Source organism: Bactrocera latifrons, unplaced genomic scaffold (assembly GCF_001853355.1).
Source record: "Bactrocera latifrons isolate USDA-ARS-PBARC rearing strain unplaced genomic scaffold, ASM185335v1 scaffold_358, whole genome shotgun sequence".
NCBI classification, from domain to species: domain Eukaryota; kingdom Metazoa; phylum Arthropoda; class Insecta; order Diptera; family Tephritidae; genus Bactrocera; species Bactrocera latifrons.
Window position 1 is genome coordinate 169,217 of NW_017536999.1, and position 27,610 is coordinate 196,826.

The following is a 27,610-nucleotide window of genomic DNA, read 5'->3' on the forward strand; positions in this document are numbered from 1 at the left end:
CTAAAAAGCAAAGTGAATAATGTCGGATGTTTTACAAAATGGTTACCGGCTCTTTTTTTTGACAGGTCACCGGGTACTTCATATACATACAATTCATTTCTATTATACAATGAGTGGTTCAGATAACTTATAATTAACTTAATGTTAACAATATTAAATTTATGATACAATTATTAGTCCAAAAATATAATTTCTTGTTTTTCACAGCAATACATATGTAAACAAAAGTATTTTTCTCCTTTTCTTATTAACTTATTTTTCTCAGAAATACGTGTGTAAACAAAAGGATCTTTATCCTTTTTTCAAGAGCACTAAACGTGCGCTACATCAGCTCGTACCTACCTACCCTACGCCTTTGAGTAAATGATTATATCATGCTAGCAAATGCCAACATACAGATTTGTCAATGGCAATAGCAATACGTTTGACAGTTAGTATTTTATAAATTCTATCCTGCCGCGATGCCCCGTTAAAAACAAGAATGACCAAAATTGTGACGAATACCGATACAAGAACAAAATAGAGTCGACGCTAATTTACCAGAATTTACTAAACATGATGAGCTGTACGAGATATACGACGACATTGACATAGTTCAGCGAATTAAAAGACAGCGGCTCTGAAAGTATTCGACACTGTACCCGCCGGGGCAAGCAGAGGAAGAGAAAGACCTCCACTCTGTTAGAAGGACCAAGTGGAGAAGGAAATGGCTTCACTTGAAATATCTAATTGGCGCCACGAAGCGAAAAGAAGAAACGACTGACGCGAGGTTGTTAACTCGGCTATAATCGCGTAAGCGGTGACTACGCCAATCAGGAAAAAGAAGAAGAACTAAACATGATCCAATCCAATGATCGAACTTAAAGCTGAGTTATCGAGAATCCGCTACAATACAGATAGAGTGTTCCATAAAGGGTAAAATGATGAGATTTGAGCAACGTTTTTCTGGACTGTTTCGTTCGATAAGAATGTAATCTTACGACAACAGACATCGAGCGTTTCTAGCAAAACAAATACTTTACGTAAAGCGAAGCAACGGTTCTATTCGAATCAGTTATAATGTTAATGAAGTAAAAGAATTTTACATCTACTATTAAAATTTTTAATTTAAATTTTAGGGATTTATCTCAGTCACATAGATTGAATATGTATAATGTTATAAATTTTTCGTATATGGCAACGTCATTCGAATAAAAAGTGTGCACCTTTATTTTTGACATTTCCAGCTGTCAGTTTTTGACAGTTTTGTGGTTACGATTTTCCATTGGAACTATAGCTGTCGAAGAAATTCGCGACTTTGTAAATTGGTAATATATTAAAAAACTCCATCAATAACATATGTAACTATTATTACATCGTCATACATCATCCATTATTCAGTATAGTGAGATAATAAATGATCACAAAATTACACAATTTAATTGCAGAACTTTTGTGATCGAAAGCTAATTACATAATACTGCATTCACAATGTCGCAGGCTCCAGTACGTGTATCGCCTTTAATAAAATTCGGCCGCTGGTCATTGCTATTGGTTGGTGTTGGTTATGGAGCTTTTCATCAGAACAGATTATCCAAGAAGGAAGAGAAGGTTCGTGAGATCGAAGCCCAGCAAAAGGCAGTTCGTGATGCCAAATTGGCTGAAGAGAAAAAGCGTGCGGCAGCAGCCGAGGCTCGTGCATTGGAGGAATTGTCCAAACCAACTCCAAAGCATTAAGTAATTCTTTCCAGTAGGATTTATATTTTAGATTGTATCCACCGCAATGAAAAACTGCGATATAAATAAAAACGAAGACTCGTATAACATCAATAAATTGTTAATTTTTCTAATATGAAAATATGTGACTTATCACTATAAATTATCGTTAAATAATACGCATTTATTTAACATAAAGTTCGTTAAAATGACATATTAATTATAAAAAACATTGAACTTGTATACAAGTGCCATGTATGTTTGATAGGTCAATGTGTGAATTATAAGTTCTTCATCAGAATCAAAGCACTTTATATAATATATTTCTATTGCAAAAATTACAACTGAAGCAGGGAAAAGCCAATTACAAAGCTAAGTTGTAAAACAATAATTTGCGTATTTGAAAAGCTATATCAGTTTATAGTATATATAACCATGATTTAATAATATAAGGATGCAAGGAAGATAGGGGTAGATAGATAAATTGAAAGTTGAGGAATGCACTGCGACCAGTTGAATATGGTGGTCTCGCCTGTTATCACAAAACATCGTTTAATCCAGTGACATCAATTTAGGATAGAATTAGTTCTTTTCATTGTTGATAAGGATATGAAAATTGTTTTATTAATATTGGCAAAATCAGCTGATTTGCTTCTGTTTATTTTTATTTTGGCATAACGGCTTGCAACATTTTTCAGTATTATATGCATCCCTGATTATATGCAACAAGAAACGAAGAGTTAAGCCCGGGTATATCCGAATATTTCATACTCTTGAAACTTGAAAGTATTAAAGCCTTCAGTTACATTCAATTTTGTTAGTTATATGGGTTCTAGAGCTATACGATTTTATTCCTTCTCAAGCATAAAGATGCACCGTTATAAGGAAACACACACTCAGCTTTATTATGATAAAATCATTTTTTATTTTAAATTTCTTAATCTGTACATACCCGTTACCGTTATGAACTCGCCGAACGTCCGAACCATAATACGGAGAGAGAGAAAGAGGTAAATGGCTTTTTCTCCACTTTTCTCGCTTCTTCTCTGGCCGCCTGGATGCAATAGATCGCAAACGGGGAAGCTTTAGACTAATGAACTCTTCTTCAGGCAGTTCCTATTGGAACGCTTTCGCAGAAATCATCACTACAGTCACCTGTTTGGAGCGGAATCGCCTCCTAGGAACATCAAGAGGTCATTCCTCGATTACGTCGGCGGCAAGCACTGACCGCTTTCACAGTGGAGCCATCAACAACTTCACCGACTCCCTTCAGTGAATTGCGTACTCGGAGCTAAACTACACCCCATCGCAGACGAAGAGCTCGAGTTGGCGCGAGAAACGTGAGGGATCCTTGCGCAGCTTCATTCTGGATACTGTAGCAGGTCGAACTCCTACTTATCCAGAATAAACCCCGACGTGTCCTATAACATGTGCAATGCCCTGTGGACAATGAGACTCCGCAGGACACTGGCCACCTCTTTGCATTTTTTTCTAACACCCCTTTCCATTTGGTCCGACCTCGTCGAAACAGCACGTTTCTGAGCTTAGCTAATCCTTATCATCCTAACGGGGACTAGGTACCGCTAGAATAACAACAACAACAACGGTGAGATGTGGAAATTTACACAGTCATTCTATTATTCCCGCAGAAGGTAATAACGGAGGAACTTCTTGTATAATCTCTGTTGATTTTGTAATTAGATCCTATAAAGTAAATTGAAATTAAATTTCTGTCTGTAAGATAAATTTCATAATTCGACAAATTTATTTCCTTATACCATATATAACACTATGACTATTTATCGAAACATTTTCTAATTTAACAAAACAAAAATGCGTCAAAGGCGATAATCGGACAAGATTTGGGATAACACCACCACAACGAATAGAGTTACTGTGGTATAGTAATCGTGCATATAGTTTGTATTAAGTTATTTGGTATTGTTAATAAACTAAGCCGCGTGAAAAGTTAGTTTCATATAATTTCAATGCATACAAATAATTGAAAAAACGTAAGAAAAAATTTTGAATTAACGATTAAAAATATTTATACAATTGAATCCTGTAATCGATATAGGTAAATCTACTCTATTATGAATATCCGGCCCTCGTTACATAAATAATAAAGAGAATATATGGGAGATTTATTGGGGATCTGGCAACTCTTTTACTCACGTTACAGCTGTTGAACAACCCGCGTAATTTTAGTTTGAGTGGTTGTTTGGTCAATAAATTTTAGATTTGTTCTGTGCAAAGTATGTTTTGTAACTAAAACATGGCGGGTAGTCCGAAATCAGGTGAAATTCATAAAAAAGATAGTCCCCATACCTCCAAGCAAATTAGGCAGCCTGTACAATATGCTAAACCTGGTCCGTTCACCAAGTCGAAACTTTTTCAAGAATGTCCGGAAGCGGATATACGTGTGCTAAAGGATGCAGCTGCAAAAGTCGTTTTTCAGCCAGGTAAGCAAATTACTTAATTTCGGAAAATATTATATTATATTTTTATATGTATGTTATCTATCATTAAACTAGTATCGGCATTACTTCAAGTGCCATTGTTTGCGAAGTGGTCGCACATAACGACAGGCTGCATAGCCATAGATCATTGTTTGCGTGGTGGCATCGTGACACGTGGCATAACAGAGATTTGTGGTGCATCAGGAGTTGGAAAGACGCAACTGCTGCTTCAATTATCTCTAGCCGTACAACTGCCTACTGAGTTGGGTGGATTGAATAAACCAGTCGCCTACATTTGCACCGAAGATGCTTTTCCTTCGAAGCGTTTGTTTCAGTTATCGAAAGTATTTGAAAAGCGGTTTCCTGAAATTAATATCAACTATATGGGAAATATTTATATAGAACATGTTCTGGAAGCGGTATGTGATTATTGAATGCGAGTATAATATTTTCTTTAATTATTTATACATTGATTTTAACAACTGTTAATCCATGTTACAGAGTGACCTGTTAGAATGTGTTAGTGTGCGTTTAGCAAAGCTAATGGAATCATTTAATATTGGCCTTATTATAATAGATTCAGTCGCAGCAATATTTCGCACCTATAACAACTATATTAAACGCGCTCGGGACATGCGCAAATTGGCAAATCACTTGCTGCATTACGTTGACAAATACAACTGTGCGGTGATTTGTGTGAACCAAGTGATAAAGATACAAATTAGAAATTTAAAACTATTTAATATTTCTGGACTTTTAGGTTGCTACAGTAAGTGATGCGGTGAAAGAAACACCCTGCTTGGGTTTAGCGTGGGCACATTTAGGGCGCACGCGTCTCAAACTCTCCAAAGTCCCGAAAGAAGTCAAAATCAATGGGGACCTGTTAACAGTACGTCGATTTGAAATCGTATACTCACCAGAGACACCAAGCGAAGTTGCCGAGTTTTTAATTACTGCCGGCGGTGTGGTCGATATACCTATATAGTTATCTAACATATCTATTTCTCTCATTATGTATAGTTTTTTATTTTTATTTTCTATTGTGTTTTCGCATAGCTATCGTTAAGCATACAATGCTCCTGTTTTGTACATTCAATAAATAGTTGAAGTTTGAATTATGTAATTCATTACAATCATTGTTTGTAAACACGACCAATAAACTGTGTATGCATGTGATAAACGATTTGTTTGTATTGAAATTAACAGCAAATGGACTTGCAAGAATGTGTTTGGGCAAGTGAATTTTGTTTACATTTTACTTACATGCATAATTACATACATTCGTTTTGACATATTTACATACATTATGCATTTAAATTCCTTTCGTATACATTTAGTTTTTTGTTACACTTGTCCATTTATCACATTACACCGAAATAACCATAATTTTCGTATCTTCTCACATTCGAAATCCTCATACATATGCTTCATTAGTTTTTTAATTTGCTATTTATTCCTTGAATTTATGGCAACACTAAAGCAAAATTGCACATCCTTAGTACTCTTCTTATCCTAGTTCATTAATTGCGAAATTGCATACGAAAAGCGAATTTATAATTACAATAAGCATAAGCATTAGTTAAAACTATTAAATAATTCGATTGTTTGTTCAATTGATTTGGTTTTATACTCTTTTCTCCTTAATTGTCTAAACAGCTAAATACATAAATAACAATAATAAATACATATACTTATATGTATGTATATAACTAAAATAGTATCCTCTTGCAGTAATTGAGCTTCCTCTTATGACTGCACTTAGGCGCATTTTAAAATTAAATTTCTAGAAATTAAATTTTGTTCAGTTTTTGGCACAGTTCACACTGGAAGATTTCTCCATTAAATATTCTTATATATTCTCCTTTGATTTGTTTTAATTTTCCACATTGTGCATCACGGTATCTTCCTCGACATGCTCTTCGAATTCGTCATCATCTGTAGTTGGTGATTTTACAGCTGTTTTTTGCGCTACATCCATCTCCCTATTCAAATCTGTTTCTCTTTGCTCCTTCTCCCCCTCCTCCTCCTCCTCCGTCTCCATTTTTAGAATTTTCTCAGTGCGCGCCTTTCCTGTTGCTTGCTGCAAGTCCTTATCCTCGCTACTGCTCTTGCGTCGTCTTGCCTCCTCTGTTCTATCGGCATGAATTTTTGAGCCGAGCAGCGCATTTGATATTTTTGATGCTGCCAATTTACTCTCGAAATCCATGTCGCTAAATTGCATAGGACTATGATTGCTGGCGGCGCGCAATATACTTAATTGTAGTTCGCGGTGTTGCGGTGACTCCTCCAATTTTATTTCGAGTTTCTCGGTCTGCTCCAATGGCGCAGCCGGTTCAACTGTCAGCGGTATGGCGTGTTGCCGATGGTGAGGAAGTGAGTGCGAGTGGTGAATGCGGTGGGAATGGTGTTGGTGATTATGCTGCGAATGTTGATGTGCACCTTCCGCGTTTTTGTTGTTGTTGGTCGCTTTGCCACTGCCACTCACCGTTGTTGGTTTAGCACTGTCTGCGCCGCCACCATTCACCAGGACCGAGCAATTGTTGTTGACAGACGGCGTCGTTGGATTCTTTGCGGTTTTTTCCAGCAATGCACTCAGCTGTTTCTTGATTTTTGTCGTTTGCTTCGCAGATAATTTGGCACTCAATTCAGTCGAGGTAGCGGAACGACTCTTTTCGGTGTTACCATTTGCGGAGCTATTGTTTTGGCCATTGTTGCTGTGGTGGTGGTTTTGTGATTTTTTGCTTGACGTTTCGGCCGATAGCGTGGTGGTGGTGCTACTGGACCCCGTTGTGGTGGCACTGTTCGGCGTTTTGCCGTTCTCACTTGAATTTTTAGAAGTATTTGTGGTTTTGTGCTCGGCAACTTCCGAATTCGTGATGTTATCCTGTTTCTTCCACTTGGTTCGACGGTTCTGAAACCAGATTTTTACCTGGAATAAGAAAAAAAGAAATTCAAAATTTTTCGAATCTATTCGTAATAAATTTATTACATAACTACAGGTTTGTCTTTAAAAGTATGTTTTTATATTTATATAATTTAATTTTAACTAAATAAACAAACTATTTAATCTTTCTTCAAGGAATACCAGTAAAACTAACGTTTTTCGCGAGCAAAAGCTTAAACAAATATTACCTGTAATTATTAACATTAATTACTTAAATAGCTATTCGTTAGATTTAAGGACATTAATGGATCCGGCCTTGCTGGAAGGGTGACGATGCTTTTAATGCCGTGAGTCGATGATGTTCAAAGTCATTGTTTGCAGAGGTAATCTCCTTTCTATGACACCACTTTAATTGATTCTACGTCTCGTTGTTAGGAACAATCTCCTATAGACCCGTAATCTACACAAATATAAACCTAAAGATTTAATCTAAAATCTATATTTTGGGTGTAATGACAAATGGTTAAAAGCGCCGGGGGAGTTTTCTGAAATTTCAAAGTTACGTTTTTTAACAACATTTCAATTTGTTATTACAAACTACAATCGGTGAAGTAATTTAATTATGAAGGACACATACTTTGAAAACGTTCATTATGATAAACGCTTTAAACTTTTAAAATCTGCTGTTTTTATAAGATAGATATAAAAAGCTATGCATTTATTTAAAACAAAAAATAAAATTGAAAAACTTAAAAACACTACTATCCCCTTAACTATAATGTCGTCATTATTAAAAAAAAAATATTTAGATAATTTATTTAAAATTTATATTGCATCACACTTTAATTCTATAAAAGTAGACTTGAAAATAAATAAGAGTTCTGAAGGTTTTCATTCTCAAATTAATCAAATGAATTCGAAGATACATGATGTGCCTTTATACTTCCATTAAATGCTAATTAACCCCAAATCCAAATATTACTTTTTTACTTTTCTTCTAGAAAAGCATTGTTGACAAAAACGTTATTATTTAATAAAATAACTGTCAGAGGTCCTATATGTCCTAAACACATATGAAAATTTGACATCTTTGAGCAATGATTATATGGCAATCGGTTGTCATTGACATAACTTCCTTGCTAACAACAACCAACTGCTGAAAGTTTAATCACGCGGAAAATGGTTTATATACGCCGTCAAAGAATTAGTTTCGAGGTCATAATTTGTCTGGCTGGTTGGAATTCATCATGTTCAAAATATTTGTATATAAATGTGTTTTCAGTTCAGTGTTCTGCTCATATGCAGGGGTTTCCAATAAGAGATGATTTCTTAAAAAAATAACACTCATTGTTAAGGAAATTCAAAAACCTTTTATTTAATGTGAAGTACAATATTAAGTTCCAATGGGCTCCCAGACTTCTTTTGCAGTAAAGAATTCACTGGAACAAATTTCAAATCGAATGGAGTCTGGTTTATTTATAAAGACCAATGGCTTCAAATAATCTAATGATGTTAAATCACAACTACTTTTTATCACTTGAACATTATGTAAAGAAAATGTAGGCTTGAAACAACAATTCGATGTATACGAAGGTGAACGATTATTACGGCCATAAAACGGCAAAAGCGTACGAAAAGTTGCAATTGAAGAACTATTATCTTGATAATTATAAACGCTGTCTTGCTTATATATTTCTATGATGAAATTGTAGACATTACAGTTCATGGCATATTAAAAATGACCAAACGACACACGAAATCATAGCATCCCTATTGGAAACCCGGTACAAATATATTTTTCCGCTTCGTTTTGTCTGCGTAAAAAAAAACATTTGAATTTAATGTTCTAAGGTACGTTGAAGTTTATTAATGACTCATCATCATTTTATTTAATGCCAAATAATGAAATCTTTTGGCTCATCAAAAGCTCTTAGCCAGACATTGATTGTGTTTTGCTTTCTAGCATTTATTTTCTTTACCAATAACACACACACACGTTCACATGTACATATGTACTTTGATCGATTACAACACAGGCACTCGCATATCCACCTAGTTAAACAAATAATCGAACGATTCATGAATTGTTCGATGGCTTGAGCGATTGATGAAGATGGATTATGAGTGCTTCTCGTTGATTTCGTAATTTAACAATCGGAAAACATGGTGTAGGTGGCTTCGTTTGTTGAACTTATTTGAAATTCAATTTCATTTTGTTCAATAGACCTGTTTTTTATATTATTATGAGAAATACTGAGTAATTTTCTAATTTCCTGTAAAATCCAAAAATAACTATACACATGTGCACATACATACATGCATATATGCACTATGTAAATCTATTATATGCTTATAATTACTCATTAACTTTTTGGACGGCACAGAAGTTTAAGAGCTTCGGAAAAGTGCCATGATCGAGAAATGGAGCACTAAGTATACACGTGTACAAACACACTTACACATACTGGGTGTTTAAATATTCTTACAGATTTAACGGGTGTAGCTTTTGAATTCTCGGAAGTTCACCGTCAGTTCTGTGGGAGCTTATAACACATGGCACCCTTCATTTGTCATACTATTTGATTCCGCCAAAAATTGGAAGAAAGCTCGGTCGCATATCCGGCAAGAGTACTTGACTGCGAAAACTAAAAGAGAAAATATACCGCAGATTTTCTAAAAATAATAGAGGTATTCAGTTAACCTTGCAATTTTATTGCAAACTTCGCTAAATGGCAATATCATAAAAAAGCTGTTCATTTATACATGCAATTTAGTTTGTGACAAAGTTGCAACTAGGCGAGACTGTTTTCAGTGGCTTTCGCCGTAATTTGACTCAAACCACAATCAGTTTCGGTTTCTTCGCTGTAAAAGGGAAAATGTAAGTACTTTTAAATATAACATTGAAATATTTCATTACATTAAAATTAATTGAAATTAAGGATAACTAATTCCCTCCTATAACCCAAGTTGCCATTTTCCCAATTTGGTGCTGTTACATAAATGTCAGATTAAGGGTACTCAATTATTTAAATACTGTTGCTCAAATTCGGACACCCTGTCTCTGTGATAAATGTGTAGTTAATTGCATAAACCCTCATACAAATATACAACATTTGTTTCACAAACACGTACTTATTGTTCCGCTGGTGTTTACATTTATGAAAATTCAAAATTTGCTTTCAATTGCCAATAAAAATGTGGAATGTGCGTCATCGTAAATAGATACGAGTAGCAGTCTAATTTCCAATTGTAGGAATTATGTGATTCTTCGTTTGTGGTACATACATACGTACACATATTGGAACACCGCACGCAAGTAATTGAGTTAATTACATGTGGCATGCAGCACATATTCTTTGAATTTAACGGTAAACAAATCAAAACAGCGAAGTGTTAATTAAATAATACCTTTAGGATACAATATACATACCTACATACAAATATGGCTTATTTATGTTATTTGGCACTCACGCCTTGTTTTTTTTAAAACCACAAAAATACAAATTTAGTCACAAAATCTTAGGCGTTTAAGTAAAGAGATTTTGTATACATTGTTTTTATTAACTTCTCTTGATAATGTTGTTGTTATTATCAATTACACAGCTCTGCATAAAATATTTTTTTGTTGGGTTATGAGTGCTTCTTGCTTCCTGGATATTTTAGAAAAGTTTGGATGATTTCAAGTGTACAGACCACGAATTTTTTATGAAAATATTGAATATGTTCTTGTTTCTATGATATTTGCACTTATATTTCGATTATATAACGGTTATTTAGAAATAAAACTTTTTCCAGTCATTATTAGGGTCCTGCACCCCTTTTCGCGCATACAAACATTATGTGATCGCCATTCTCATCCGAAAATATGCGAAAAATTGTGCGGAACGTAAATAAACATGATGCGTGGCTAAGTATATCGAACTCTACAGTCTTACAGTTTTACTTAATGAAAATCTTCCTATGGGTTTCAAATATAGTGCGCATGCTCTCAAAAACAACGATGGCGCTAAATTCTCAGAAATCATTACAATTCACCAGCGGAAAAAAAGGAGGGTGAAACATTTGAGCCTAAGTTGTTTTTCTGAAAATCCGCTCAGGGATTTAGGACGATTGGGACTTTCAAGGATATTATTTTAACTACATTTGTAGAAAATTTCTGAAGTTTGGCATAGAAAAGTCGAACTAGTAGTTTGTCTTTCAATCAGGAAAGATACAGATTTTAACAAGATTATGACTGTTCCGGAAAGTGATGCTTGGAAAAGTTTTTTGTTAGTAGTAACCATGAAGCACAAAGTTATGAATGAATTGTTGAAAATTGTTGAAATGTTAGTTTCAAGTTAAACTATATCCACGATTACCTTATATTTTTGGATAATTTAGAAAATTATAGCGTGAAACACACAGAGAGAGAGAGAGAGAGAGAGAGAGAGAGCTGTTCCACTAACATTGAAAAGTGATGAAAGAAAAGTATAAACACTGCTAATAATTAATAATAAAAAGCCATGGTCAACTGCAAAATTATAAGAGAAAGGCGCATAAAAGTCATTTAATTAAGATATAAAATATGTTTTGGACATTTGTCTCTATGTTAACTTGGATGAGTGCTTATTTTTGAAAACAAAACTGGTATTATAAATAATTATATCCCTTTTTTTGTTAAAAATAAACGACAGCAAATTTTACAAAATCATGAAAGTGGTTTTGATATACATATCTGAAATCGATCTTATATAATATCTAGGGCAACAAAACCGCTAACCAGTGTTATTATTCATCATGGATGACATCAATAGTCCGATTATTGCAGTCTTTCAACTTTTTTATACAATTAGTGCCATAGAGCTTTAGCTTCAAAGTTCATATTCAAATTTTCAGGAACGATATGTCCAACTTCTGATATCCTTATATTATGATCCACACATGTATCTAGAAAAACTTTATTTTACGTTCGTCCAATATTATTTTGAGAATTTTTTGATGTTTTTGTTTATTTTTTTTTTTGTTTATAAGAGTCGCATTTAACCATTTACGAATGATAACTTTAACTAGATAAAAGTTATCAAAATATATGTTAGTTACAGGGTGGCTTTTCACTCAAAAACTTTATTTCATTAATACAGGAAATCTCTTTCGTACCGTTTTTTCAAAATGCAATCAAAATTTTATATATTTATCACTACCCTAATATATACATATTTTCATATGTCGTAAGTACATACATATATACATATGAGATAGATTTGATTGGAAATTAGTTCTTACGTCCTTATAATTTAGGAGGGTTACAATAATTATCGTTTTATGTCAGTCGCATATTTGTTTTGTATGTTGTTTGAAATATAACCTGAAAACATATTCTTACTGTGGAGTAAGCAACAAATATAACAACAAATCATAAATTGGAGCAACGGATTTTATTGGTTATTTAGCGTCGATTTAAGTTTATTCATTATCTCTACGTAAGGGTGTGTGTGTGTGTCGGGCACGTGCCGCCTTGTTTTGGCTAGGAAACTTTCATGAAAATTCTCAACAATAATTTAGTGCTGCTCAACACTCTTGTCGGTATGTATTGGTCGCAGCGCTACGAAAATATTTGAAAGTGAATGTAAGAAAATATTTGTTATGTGACATTTTCCACTTTCTGCTTTATTCATGCGTCAAGTGTGTTGGCTTATTTGTTCTTGTTTATAATTTATTTATATACTCCCATACTGTCATCAGTTAAGAGCAACCCTACAAAATTATTTATAGGCATTTATATAGTCACACACAAATTATACCACAAAAATATACATACATACATATGTACAATATATGAAATTATATTTAAATTGTCCAGACACATACACATATCAGCACATGCACATGAAATGTAAAAAATGCAATGGGAACCAATAGCCGTTCGCTGAACTGCATTGAGGCGAGTGGCAATTTAAATGCCAATAAATCATCACAATAATTCCGGCTATGCACAAAATGGGGATTTATTTTTGGGTTCATTAAAAATTTACAACACTTCGTCAGCGGGGGCATACATATTCTTGAATATGTGTAAGTGTGTGTGGGTGTGGGTGAGTATTCAAGTGCGCTACGTTGGTGGAGGCAATCGGTTTTTGCTTTTTCGATGCCGTTCTTGTTGCTGTTTTTGCAATAGTTGTGGCTGCTGATATACCACGCTTTGTGATCGCACATTAACTTAAGAATATAATCATGTTTTTAAATACAGGAATACAGTTATTTTTATCATAAATACATTTTTAGTACGCTATAACCATCAAATGCGCATAATTAATGGGAAATTTTCATAGTTCTCAAACAGCGTTAAAAGTGCAAGGATTTTGACGTTAAAGCTAGCATATTGTGATACTTGTAAGGACAGAGTTAGTGGGCAATTCCACTTTTTAGGTTTTAATAATTGTAGTTACAGAATCCTTGGTCCTTGGACCACTTAAAATCTAAAAAATTTACCATTTAATGAATGTGTGAATATACATATGTACAAACTTAAGTACATTGAATGTGAGTTATTTGAATCTGCTGTACTAAGTTCTAACTAGTCAAATTATTTCGCAGTTTCTCTAAAATGTTGACTAATAAATAAATAAAAATAATAGTTTTAGTACTTAAAACACTTCAAATATCTGTAAGATTAAACATTTCCTTGCGGAAAAAAATCACTCACTCAAATACGATGTTTAAATAAACATTTACTTGAAACATGAATACTAATACAGCAGTATTTTAGTCTTCATAAAGTCTAATATCATGACGGAAAACATACTTTTTCTGGAAACAGCAAAATCAATTGAATCTGTTTCAACAGAGGAATATACAATGAAACCCTGTAGGATTCTTCGGAAGTTTTCACGTTTTTTTTGACGGCCGCAGGTTTCAGGTTTTTTCTTCGTCAACTTTCAGTTCTGCCGCTAATTTTTTTCGAAATATTTTTTATGGTTGTAATTATTATCAGTGATATCAGTAAAAAATATCACATCGAAATAATCATGTTTCGTATACGCTTCTCTTTCTGAAGTACATAAAGTGCTTTCGGCGATTTTCACGTTGAGTGAAATTTTTTAACATACTTAGAAGTTCCATTCAATTTTGTGTTTGGAATAAAATTTCTGGTGCCGGAACGTTCATAAGGTACGATATTGCACCGTTGAATACTGCATTGATTTTTCGTGAGTTTTTCGCCATTTTTTCAATCAATATCGTGCCGCAACCTTCGTATTGACCTTTTCTTCCGTGTGACTTCTGGCTATTCAGCAAACTCAAACAACCGCTAAGGGGAAACCGTTGAGAGTCAATTGAAGTCATTAAAAGGGTATTTGGGCTAAGGGGATTACTTTGAGGGGAATTACATAGACTTTGAAGAACAAAATAAGAATTTTAAAATTATAATAAAGTCTTACTATTGCTCATAGTACTAGTTGTAATAAAAAATGCTACGGTATAAGAGCTTCGGTTCAGGCAAAGTTTTGAAAATTCGGTTGAAGCAGTCAATATTATGAATATGAAAATTAATTTTCATGTAATATTAAAAAATAGATATAGGTAAATTATTAATAATAAATGCAAAACAGTTTTAAAAATACTCTAGGGGTGCTTTAGTTTTGGCCAAAACTGTGTGTAATATGTAGAAAATTAATTAGTGCATTGTTATTAGTAAGTATCAATTTCCTATTATTATTATGATTTATATATGCATTTAAATGTAGATAATTGAATCAGAAGTGTCTTCTCTGTCAGAGCAGAAGTAGCAGCAGCAGCAAAATTTAGATATTTATCGCAAATTGCACTGCTTTATTTCCCAAAATGACCTCAAAAAACAAAATGACAAACAAAAAACCTAAATTCCCTTGCGGTAAAAGTAAATAAATCAAATTAGCTGATTTATTATGGCGACAGGACGGGTGAAGGCAAACACAGCAATTAAAAATGAAATTTTGCTCAAAAAGAATTGCGGATAAACTGTAGTAGGGACACAAAGTTACAGCGCACTTGAATCACAAGAAGGCAAACAGGAAAACTTGGTGTTTAAAATATTGGTGTCAGTCTGCATTAATTGTTGCTGGCTGCCGCTGCCGAATGTAACGCCCACTGAGGGGCGGATGAAAATTAACGCTACGGCTGACGTGAAGAAAGCAGACTCAAGAAAGTGAAGGTGTTGCCTCGTCGCCACACACTCTCGAAGGCGGTTGCAAAGAGCTCAACAGCGTCAACTGATAGGCGAGGCAACAGCAGGGGCTTATATTGTGTGGGAGATTCACCGCTTTTCCTCAACAATTTTCGGAGATGCAATTGTTGACGCTGTTTTTAAGTGATTTTTATGATGGCGACAGGTAGACGGCACTATCGCGCCTTTCGCTTGCCACGCGAAAACGTTCAGGTAATTATGCGAAAAGGCGCTGAATGCCGGGTATTTGCTATGCTTTCTTTCTAGAAATTTGCTGGCATGGTTTATGTGCCAGGCGCTATTGATTTATGCCCAACGCGCAAGTTTTGCAGCGTGAAATATATATTTTTCGACTTGCTTTGCCGTGAAGTGACTTTCCTGCTTCACTACTGACTGTTTCCAATTTCATTTATATGTGGTATCACTTTCTTGAAACGGCCAATTGCCCTTGCCTTGCAATTGTTTGTCGCGGCCGTTTTTTGCCGCTGCTGCTTATTTTGTATTTTCCTCTCATAAATGCCAAAAGACTCCTCATAATGTTGGCATGTTTCGTGTCGTTCCCTTCTTTGTATACATGTGTATGTGTCTATGCCGCTATGCGGCCACTTGACTTTTGGCTCTAACGATGCGTGCTCGTCCATTTTTCGCTTGAGCGCTGTAATGTTGCGAGAACTTTTGAACTGTTTTTACCTAATTTTTGCTTTGTTTTTGCAATGGCTTAGTGTTTTCCCGAAAATGTTTGCCCGGTTGCGTAATGCTTATATTTTAATTTCATGTTTGAATTGTTTTCAAAATCGTAATTTAATTTCTACATCCTTGTAAAAGTCGAAAAATTTCAATTTAATTACAAAACAAGCTAATTTAATGTGTTTGTGCAACCACAGTGTAGGAGGAGCGCTGCAAATTGGAGAGGGCACTTATAATTAACTTTCAAGCACAATGCATCTGCATATTGCTTATGTACACACAGTTCTATATCTACCTATAGCTGCAAACACATTGCATTTTCTCCCACAACGCGCGCACATGCTTTGTATGAGCATTTATCCGCTGCGCTTATTATTAGAGCTGCAACATTGTCGGCACTTGCCAGAATTTCGCGATTTATTGTGGCCAGTTGTGCCTCCTAATAGCACCGTTCACAAAACAGATACAGAATGTACATATATACATATGTATACTAGGGTGGGTCAAAAAAAAAATTTTTTTATTTTTTCTCTTCGCATTCTAAAAACTTGAAAAAAAAGAATATAAGAGGTGTTCTCCAAGTATGAGCTCTCCATTGTAATGAAATATTCAAATCTCGCTTCCAACAACTTGAAAATAAAATTTCGATTTTGAATTTTGTAGGAAGTTGAAAAAAGAAAACAATTTTTTCGAAAACCTTACCATTTAAAAGATAATTCAAACTATGTTCTTTATATCTCAAAAAAAAAAAAATAATTTTAGATTTCAAAGCTAATAGTCTTAAAGAAAATTTTCTGCTCTTTAAAAATGTTTCAAATACTTTTTCGATTAAATTTATTGTGTTATAAAATTCAAAGCAAATCAAGAAAACAAATTTGTCTTAAATTAGTTCAATTTCAACCGTCAATGTCAATATCTTTTAAACATTAGGTTTGGAGCGCCTTTCTTAGAGGTGTGTGATACGAATATTCCCCGTATTAATTTCTTAGGACTTAAATAACTTCATTTATTTTACTATGATTTTCATTTTGTGAAATAAGCAAAGTGAGGTGGAACCAAAAGACAAATGATAGAAGAAAGATACCAAGAAAATTAGAATATGGACTTTTAAGATTTTACAAAAGGTCACCGATAAGCTCATGTAAGCACTACAAATGAAGTAATAGTTTTGTTTTACTGTTATTATGTCACATTAGCGGGTTTGTTTGTATACTCTTGTGTATACCTCCGGCAGATTAGTTACACAATAATAAAGCCATAAATGACGGTGAGCACTTAGTGTTGACAACAAAGTGGCATTTGCAAGTTGTTCACGAAAAGTTATTAGCTGAAAGATAACAAAAATATTTCAATTTCGAAAGTATGACAACAAGCTCTACAGGCAAGTAATTGTGAACATAAAACAGGGCTACCATTTATGTATTTATGTTAACATTTAGAGAAAATCAGTTTATAATGTGTATGAGTATATTTTGTAGTAACCCAATTAGAAATAATTTCTTTGCTTAAAACTTGAATTTAAACTTTGGATTTATAGTCAACTAGGAAATTAATTTGATCTTAATTGGCTTACCATGCATATTGCCATATTGCGACACATTCATTCTAATAACTAAAATTTAATTCTTAAATATATTTTTTAATATGCATATTTGATGACAAGTTTGTCAGCGTAATTTATCGCACATTTGTGTGACGCTAGGCCATTTGTCGAACCTTCTATGCAGGTGATGAACTCCACCGCCTAATCAATGCGTATTTTATTAGCTTGAAGCCCAAAAGCTTGTGTTATGCAGCTGGCACGGCGCTAATTTAAGCACCCGGCTGCGGGCAGTTGGGAATGTTCGTCGCGCTACAGTGCGTATGAGTGACGGCAAATGCAATACAGTGAGCTAATACAAAGTGATTATACAAATCTCCATATGACCATATGTGCATATATACATATGCACGCATATACCTAATGAAAGCTGCAGTAGTTTATTATACAACTGTAGTGTTGGTATTAATTGAAAATCAAGGTATTTACTTGTGCGTAAGAGCTTATAATCCAAGGCTGACAATTTCGCGTATATCAGTTTATCAAACTAATTGAAGTTGTGATGGAGTGCTGAGCGTGGAGAATGTGTGGGGTACACGCGACTAATAATGTTGAGCTATACAAATATTAGCAGTGATTAGCACACGCCCATTGCAGTAGTGGCAGTTCGCACTAACTTATTTGAATGAGAATTGATTTTGTCACTCCTCACCTGCCTTTCATTCTGCTTCCCTGCGCACACTCCACTCGCCACATTTATTCACTGTTGAAATATTTAAAATTTTTATGATCGGCATGTTTGCTGCCAAAAGTGCTCATGCTCCGCCTTCTTGAAATGCCAACCTCGGCGCAGCAACAAATACAAAAAATATTTTAATACATTTATTAGATATTCAGCTCATGTGCTTGTGTTGACTGGTAGCGGTCGGACAGCTTACTGGCTGCTGGGCAACTGAGCGGACAGTCGGTGGTGACCAATGAGCGTTGTTTGTGTAAATGTGCGAGTATGAATAGCGTCAACTACTTATGTATGGTATATGTATGTATGAAATTATGTACACAAACACACATTCAGTCGTGCTTAAGCTTGAGTGTGCAGAAATGTCTTTGTGTGGGTGTGTGCGTATGCGCAGCCATTAATGTGGCCAATAATAAAACGCTGCGGCTTATTATGCTAACAAATAAATTAATTTATATATAGTAATTAGGCACATAAATTTAGGATAAATTCGCTTATACAGGGTGTCTTTGTTTGCACAATGAAGTGTATACATATTTATAATAGAGGAGCGGCTTTGTTAGAGAGTGTAAATATGTATGTGTATTCACCAGTCACGTTGACATATGCTGGCATCAGGTGAATTAATTGCCACCGCCATCATCACCATTTAGATTGCAGAAAATATTACTGACTATGTATGCATGAATTGTGATGATTTTTTTGCTTATACCGCTCGGTTTCGTCGTTCTTGAGGGCAATATGACGGAATGGTTAGGCTTTTGCATATAAGCGGACATTAAACTTTCATTTGCATATATTTCTATATACCGATGTGTGTATATGTGCATTAGGATTGCACCAAAGTGTCGTAATAAACCTTATATAAATCGTTAATCGTTAGCTTAGATAACATGGAATATCCCGATAAAAGCCTTCTTTATTATTGACCTCAAAACACTTTTGATTTTTACTAATTTATTTCAAGTTTGTCAGTACCACCCAAATATGAATTATACAGGCCATTTATTATATAACTACATACAAAAAATTATTGGTGGCTGTGAAACGAGTCCTACACAAAACCCTACGAAGTCAAGATGCTGAGGTAGTGAAGTTGTTACTGAAGACAGATAGCACTCTATTAGTGATTGGGCACAAATAGTTGGCTTTACGCCGCATATATTGGTGATAATGAAAGATATCTTAAATGTGAGATCGGTCTACAAATTATCCCAGCTCTCTTATACTACATATAATGTAATGTCGTTTAGCGCTGAATATGAATAAAATTGGTCTGGACATTGGCTTATACTAATAGCCCTAATATAATGACATCTGATTCTCTCATTGACATTCATTGCTATAAGTATACTCATATCGATCAGTGCCATTTATAGTTATAAATTAGTTTTATTGAATTGTGTTAGCTAATCGGAGAATGCCGCCCAAGAACATACTTAACGATAAAGAGATAGAAGCTGTAGATGCTTTGAATGGTGAGGGTTAGACCAATCGTGCAATTGCTCGGAATTTGTGAAGGTTTTGCCCTTGAGTTAATTGGCTTACGGCAATGTGTAAAGTGGTTACATAAAAACTTAACTATTTGTCCTAGGTGATTTTTATCGATAAGAAAAAGTTCAACTTTGATGGTCCAGACGGCCTTTTGGGATACTGGAGAGATTTATAAAAAGAGCGGCAATGTTCTTCGAAGCCCATTTCTATGAGGCTCACTTATGTTATGTGCCGCATTTTCATATTCTAGTACCTTCTTGCCGAATGAATAGTTCCGTGTACCTGGAAGAATTAGAAGCAAATATGTTACCCTATATACACAGTTATTCACAAGAATCTTTCAACAAGACACCGCAACAAGACATCGCAAGTTCACTAAAACGTGACTTTAACATAAAGTGTCGATCTTTTGGAATGACCAGCTTGTTCTCCTGATGTAATTCCTATTGACAATCTGGGATTGGCTGGTAAGAAAGTTTTACGAGGAATTATCGTGAATTGAGTACAATTTTTGTAATAATAATGGAAACACAATAAATTATTAGGAAAAAAGAGAAATTTGTTTCTTTTCTTTTTTCGTGGGCTGTCTTTATCGCAATGAAGCACCGTTTTCAGTGCATTCCGCTTACTACTTACCATAAAATAGCAGGAAAAGTAAAGTTAGAAAAAAATTTGTTTTTGTAAATACGATAGAGTTACAATAGAGCTGTAAAATAACATGGGAACACACTCACAGAAATCAGTACAGTATCTCACAGAAATATAATGTCTGGATAGCAATGAAACAAAGTGTAGAACATTTAGCCGCTTTTGTTGGGTTTATATCACTCATATCTGTGATTATTGATTATAGAAATTGAATGAATCAAAAATGTTTCGTAACATTTTATAAAATAAAGTTTTATCAACAGCTGAACCCTTCCCTTGCCTAATATTTTGAATATATAATATATTACTGGGTCTAACTGCAAAAATTGGTAATTATACAGTTTTCGGTGTCTAAATTACATTCAGTTTATCTTTACTAAAACATCGCACTTTTGTGACTTCGAATAATTTCCATTTACGCACTTAAACCTCAGTTACAAACCCCTCTTAATATACATATATATTTATGTATAAACATACAAGTACATACGTACATATTTATTGAAAAAGATCTGCAATTTAATTAAGTTGCGGTTGCAAATGTATTTATTGAATTAATTATTCATAATTAAAATGACACAAAAATCCCATGAAGTGCATACAAAAAATTAATAAACAATCAAAACTGTTTAATATCAAAATAACGGTTTTTTGGTGTGAATTGTATGCTATTGTATGAAAGATAAGCCATTGTGTGTGTTACAACAACAGCGTTCCCGATTACTATTTAATTTATTATTCATTTAATTATTCGAAGTTATTGCTTTTGTTTGTGTTATGTGTAAATTTATACAGCGAAAGCAAGGACTTCATAAAAGGCCCTACACATTAAAAACAATAAGTACGAATGAATTAAATTTGAAAAAACTGAAATTGTGCGAAATTAATTTTCCACATTTGTTAAATATTCGTTTCGGAATGAATTTCTCTCCTGTTTAAACACTTTGTCGTTTATAAGCATATTTCGATATTAATAGTATCCAATTGTTCCTTAGTCGTCATGCAACGGTACTAATGTCATTTCGTTTCTTATTTACAATTAATTAGGAGTTATTTCTGCTAACATTATAGAATAAAGATGCTTATTCGGCGAAGAACAACAACTTTGGATTTTTTTTGTTGTTTTCTAAATTTCTTACCTAAAAATAAAGAAAATGTGCAAGAAAATGTTTAATATAAATTGCATCTAGTTAAATTAAAATTTTTGTAATGGTCTTCTAATATTTCCATACCAGTTCCATAGTCTGAAGCTTCAAGGCTTTCAAAATAGGAATTTGTTTCGAGCTCGGCTTTTTGATCTGTGTAAAATTTTTCTTTTGTAAACTAGTTATTGACTCTGTAAAAAAAGAAAATATTCACTAGGCGGGAAATCTGGCGAATATTGTGGATGGGGGGCTTGTTCAGAGCGAAATTGGTCTATTTATTGATCGCATTGCAAGCTGTATAAGCCGAAATTGTTTTAGTGAAAATACAAGTTTTTCTTCGCCAAATGAATTCGCATGGCTTCGATATCGATGCCATCGTACTTCAACTAATACATTAATTGTAAAACAATAGGAAAGAAATTTTGTGAAGCCTTTTGTTTGAAAAATATTTAAAACAAATCGGAATATGTGCACTAAAGTATTTGCCAACGTTTCGGGCGGTAATTTTTTTTTTAGAAAATAATTAAAAAATTCGGTAAATACGGCTTCAATATAAATTATATGTGTATTTATGGCTCATAAAAATCTGAAAACGTCTGAATTAATTTTCATAAATTTTTTAAAACAGCCACAACAACAAGTATTCCTGTGAACTATAAAATTAATCGGTGGCGCTCAATTATTAACTAAATATATGGTACGAGGTCGCACAATTGGAAATAATTATTAAAAAGATAAAAGAAAAAATCCTGAAAAAAGTTAATAGGCCTTACGCAAATTTTGGGACTAAAAAATAATTGCTTATGATGAGTCTTTTGAGGCTGTATCCATCAAAACGCATGTGGAATCATCAGTTTCTAAACGTTTTGCCAAGGAGAATGTGAGGGAAAAAGTGAAACTTTACGAGTTTAGTGCATTTCATTGGTGCCATATGTGTTTAAAGATGAAAAGTCATTTCAATTATTGCGCAATCCACACTTACCTCCATTGGATGTACACACATGCTCGCATGTATTGGCACACAGTGGTACTATGGCCGCGCTGTGGACGTTTCACTGTTCTTGTTGTTGGCGGCAATTTAATTTAATTATTTGCAATTTGGCTTAACGCCAAAATGCTTCAATGGGTGATGCGACGCATACACACAAATACGAATATTGCCGCTGCCAGTTGCCATTGCTGTTTGTGACATTGTTTCGCACATACACATATACACATGAGCATGGTTGCTATTATTGTTATATACGCAACAAATATTTCAACCGTTGTTGGCGGTAATAGCGGTGACGGCGTGTTTCTCGATTGGTCGGCTTGCTTGGCACGCCGTGCTTGTGACATGCGACAATGTATGAAGGCCCATGTGTATGAGTACATGTGTATATGTATATATAGTATGCCTTTGTATCAACGTGTCTATTAGCCTGCTGTTCGGGCAGTCGGTTATCCAAAGTAGCAACATAGTCGGCCAGCCGGTTAGTCTCCCTTTAAGGAGGTCTGTCTGGCGGCTAAGCTACGTGCCTGTCTGTTCTGCACGCGATTTGCGGCAACCAAATATTTAGTGTTGGTTTGTTTATTGCCACACTTATGGGTACGCTGTTGCATTTTCGCCCAGAGAGATTTGATCGCTTACTGTGCAGTTGCCGATGGTCGGCTGTCGGCTGTCGGCTGTCGACCACCAACTAACTGGCTTACTTCTTGCTGCATATACTTGTAACTATCAAAGTCGATTGAATGGCCTATTATGGTAGCCCTTTAAGTGCTCTATTTAGTCTGGGTCAATCCAAATAGTAGTCGATAGTGTCTGTGCGAGCTGAATTTATGTGAGTCCATGCGTTCCCGTTATTATTTTAGCCTTTGACTGTAAGTGTCAGCTCAATTTAGTGATTATTGATATGGTTGCATCTTAGGAGTGACTAAGTAATGCAGCATATCCCTTAAAGTATGATTTTTGACTGCTCTTTATTTCCATTTTTTGTGTGGATATTAATAAATTCCAAAAGAACCGTTGGTTGAGTTCTATTTTACCGGATTTTCTAAACTCGGATTTTATTTACTAAAATTTATAGAGTCCCAAGTGGTAACAATTGCCACATATCTTTCTTCCTCCAACGTAAAAACCTTCAAACTGGAGTATAAATATTCATACCATCAGCTCCGCTGCCACCGCTGCCACGATGTGGAAATGCAATTTGGCATCGAATGCTATGTAATTTTTCATAATTTACACAATGTGTGTGTACATCTGCAGTGAACTTAAATCGCAGGCAATTACAATGTTGCAAAGTATCATATTTCCACATTTCCCTTTCACACCATCATAGTGCTACTAACACAAGTGCACAATTAACACTTCATTTCACCGCATAACTTTTCGCCCGTACGTGTATTCGACATTTGCGACGGCGTTGCTTGCAATCGCTATTTTGCTATTGGCTATTGGCGATCATTTAAAATAGAACGCTGACGAGTGACAATTTATTTCAAGTGATTTTTCCATTTTGCCCATCAATTGGTAATTTAACGTCTGCTATTGTCATTTGGTGGATTTCGAAATTGACAGTAATTGTTACTATTGATACCGTTGTTATTATTAACATTGTAATGTATTTACTTGAAGTGATGTTTAAATGTATTAAATATTTTTATCTTAACCGCCTCCCCCTCCCTTTTATAATTGATTATTCTAAAAAGCCTTTTCGTATTTCTGATAAAATTTTAACTTTTTTATTTTTATAATAATAAATAAAGAAATACGCACCATTTTGGTCGACCACTTTTTGCCATTTTTCCGCTGGACACATTATTCCATCAGAGTAAAACTTTCATCCCTGTAAATCGAAATTTCGAAATTCCCAGAACAGAAGTGTGCTAACCATTCTGGTGCTACACGAACTGATACAGCAACGTCTCCGTAAACTTCCCTTTTTATACAAAAATTTCAAAATATAGCGAGTTTTTTCATTATTTTCACTCATTTTTGAATAGTTGTAACTTTTTTTCAACATACCCAAATTTAATTTTTTTGGTTAAATGAAACTTAAAATTTCACCTTTCCAACGCAATGTGATTGTGAAAATACGAAAAGACTTTTTCGACTATAATATACAAAATTGACGCTCTTGTCTCTGATAAATGGCTCTCAAAAGTTCTTCATATAATTGATGTGTTTACCTTGATATTCCGCAACATCATTTCACGACGGCCATATGCTCAGGACAAATTGCTAAAAATTATACAAAACAATTCTTTGAATTATGGGAATTAGCACAAAATTTAGTTGAAATTGGGCCGGTAGTTTTTCGGCTATATTTCAAAGAAGTATGGACCCATGCTCAAGACTCTTTTCATCAAGTTTTCACTCCGTACTTCATAAGCAATTTACTTGAAAATAAAATAGAGTTTATGTGATCACAAAGGAGAGGCAGTTAATCTGTGAAGTATGTTGTGGTTAAAAGAATTTTTCTTGGGTTTATTATTATTATGCAGATAACTTAGTAAAATTCGGTTTCTTCAATAACAGTCACAGATCGGTAGCAGGCTATGACAGCTTTTATACAGCTTTTATTATACATGAAATTACAATATTTATAGCCAATTTCTATGTGAAGGCTAACAATAGTGCATTGCAGTTTTTTTTAAGTATACACCACTAAATGGCTAACATTTTCTAAATGTCATTAAAATACACGCATTTGCACTTAACGCTATTTTTCCACAAATATGGAGCTATGAAAATAATTATCTAATTATTATGGGGAAACAGCATCGATGGCTTAGTTTAATGTGTTGACTTCCGCTCACACGCATTTACATACATTCGCGAAAATAGACCTACTAATTTCCTTGATTATTTATTAAATTCGTTGAATTACCACAAATGTAATTATACTTATATACATACTTGATAAGTTTTGCACTGACATCTATTTGCTGTGTAAACAACCCAGCAGTGAAGGATCTATTACCAAATATGTCAGGAAATGTATTAGTTTCCAACCAGAAGTTCTCGTCTCCAACTAGTCAGAAAGATAAGAGACTTATACCAGTTATAAATCGCTTTATTAATTTGGTATGAGATTCGTATATTTTTAATCAAAATCACATAACTGGCAATTCAAAGCAGATGTAAAAGCACCCGTTGCTTGCAGGAAGAAAAACTCTTGGCTGACTATTTTCATACTAGTTTGTTTTATAACTATTTGATTTCTCTTCAGTGCAGTCCCTTGGTATGTTATACAATATGCGCTACAAAAACAACAACCAACATTAAAAAGTAAAGTATGACAAGCTGGTTAGAGCGATGGAGCTGTTGGCTTATCTGTGATGCGGCAACAACAATGGCCGTTATGTCCCTCACTGGCGTTCTAGCCATTTGGCCCCTCCCTACCTTTTCATGTTGGCACACATGAACTTAATTGAGATTTATTGACTAATTAGAATGAATTAACATTGCAACAAGGACAATATTCATTGCTATCTATTTGTATTTGGCGATATATTGCCAAATAAATGTGTGGGCATGTAGGTGTTCTCCTGTTCTGAGCTCATTTATGGCCAGTAGAGTGAGTAGAATGGATGAGCATTGAATGTGGATACGAGTGTGCAATAGGGTGGGTCGATTCCGAACTTTTTTTGATTCGGGATTTCTAATAGCGCGGAAAAGTTGCCTTAGTACTTCCTGATTCCAATGCAACTTTTTGTTTTGAGATTGCATCTTCAACCCCAACTCTGGATTTGAAATTTCGGAAATTCGCCTAAAAACGTGAAATTGTCTACCTAGCGCCTGAAATACGCATCTCATGGCAAAATGTATAAAACAAAAGTTATTTGTCACGTCATTTGCTACCGAAATGTGTGATCATGGCCGTAGGATGAACCGTTCCCGAGATACGAACGAAAATGCGGCGCGCCACAGCGCAAGGTGTAAATTGTTGCAGCTCTCAGCTAACCTGTATTGGTCACCCAGAACCCACCGTGTGGAGGTGGCTGCTCTTCGGGTTCCTCCCAAGCCCAACCCAACCAACCAACCATATGCCAGGCTTGTTTTAGTCTGAATCTGTGTCAAATTTATTGATAAAATCAGATTTTGTACTAAACTTTGGCACTTGCTGCCTAGATTTCAGAGTAGAGCGTATAAAACGGTCACGAGATTGGGGGCCAACAACTTTAGAAGATGCCTCTGTCACCAGTTTGACAGTTCTTTCGACTGCCACGGTGTGAGAGGGGAATTCACTAAATTTTCATACCTCTGCAGTGTCACCCGACAGCTCTTTTATGAGTTCTTCGTTAGAAACTGAACAAAGAACTGGTGGAACAGTCAAGGTAATAGTCTTCCAGTTAATCATATCGTATTAATTATTAGCTTTGAAATTCAGCATTGGCACTTTATTACATCTAACCCTTCCAATTACAGTGTCAGACTCTGCTTCTGTGGCTGCCAGAAGACGGTCAAGGGCAAACTTTCTGACTTCTATCCGTTCGTCAGTCATCATACTAAGGAGAATGTTTTCTGGAAGAGCAAAGAAAGCATTCTGTTGAATGGATGAATCGACAACCTTGCGCAGTTTAGCAGGTAAGTATCTCGACCTTTGAATTTCAGCATAGTGATGGCGCGAGCCATCTTTGATTGAACTGTTGAACCTTATTGAGAACCACAAAGGTGAGTAAACTGTAAGTATGTGTGTGACCAAAATCTTTATTTCCTTTGTTGGTTTGTTAGTAGAAACGTATAATCTCAGAATTCTATTTGCACAGGTGAGCCAGCGAGATTTGCACATGTTACCTGGATGCATCGACGCTAAATTTCAGGACCATTGACCGGAAATAACAGCTTCTGATATTTTATAGAGATAAGCTTGGTCTGTGCTAAGTTGGGTCGGATTAATAACCTCAGAAGGTAATTGGCAGGATGGAAAACTTTCAAATTTGACAACAGGCAACTTCTCACAATCAGGGAGCAGTTTACCTATGTCGCCGGAGAATGTATTTGGACTCTTTGAGACAACATCTATGTGTTCGAAAAGAGCACGAAATGGAAGTTCGTTGAAATGTAGAAGACAAACAACCCACTGTAATGGCCTACCTATTCTTTCTTCTAGTTTCCGAATGATTCCACCTTTCCAACCTGTGTTCGTGTTGGT

General features: G+C 34.8%; 3 protein-coding genes across 4 annotated transcripts in view; 2 read left to right on the top strand and 1 right to left on the bottom strand.

The window, feature by feature from the left end:
* The first annotated feature begins 1,218 nt into the window (after window positions 1-1,218).
* Window positions 1,219-1,837, top strand: LOC108971741 (ATP synthase subunit e, mitochondrial). Of its 2 annotated transcripts, none has more exons than XM_018937996.1 (2): window positions 1,219-1,307; window positions 1,428-1,837. In XM_018937996.1, exon 2 carries the CDS (start codon window positions 1,471-1,473, stop codon window positions 1,714-1,716), a length of 246 nt encoding a protein of 81 aa, XP_018793541.1. In that variant the 5' UTR covers window positions 1,219-1,307; window positions 1,428-1,470; the 3' UTR covers window positions 1,717-1,837. The 2 variants fall into 2 exon arrangements, with proteins under 2 accessions (XP_018793541.1, XP_018793542.1); XM_018937997.1 differs by having other exon boundaries at window positions 1,255-1,340.
* Window positions 1,838-3,707: 1,870 nt separating this feature from the next.
* On the top strand, window positions 3,708-5,160 carry LOC108971745 (DNA repair protein XRCC3). The gene is made up of 4 exons (XM_018938006.1): window positions 3,708-4,157; window positions 4,230-4,573; window positions 4,656-4,859; window positions 4,915-5,160. The coding sequence occupies exons 1-4, from the start codon at window positions 3,971-3,973 to the stop codon at window positions 5,137-5,139; spliced, it is 960 nt and encodes a 319-aa protein (XP_018793551.1). The 5' UTR covers window positions 3,708-3,970; the 3' UTR covers window positions 5,140-5,160.
* An 814-nt stretch (window positions 5,161-5,974) lies between these two features.
* LOC108971744 (probable serine/threonine-protein kinase nek3) overlaps window positions 5,975-27,610 on the bottom strand; it is an 82,866-nt gene continuing 61,230 nt past the window's right edge. Inside the window, exon 4 of the mRNA XM_018938005.1 lies at window positions 5,975-7,083. Coding sequence (XP_018793550.1) covers window positions 6,028-7,083 — 1,056 coding nt within the window. The 3' untranslated portion in view covers window positions 5,975-6,027. The remainder of the gene's footprint in view (window positions 7,084-27,610) is intronic.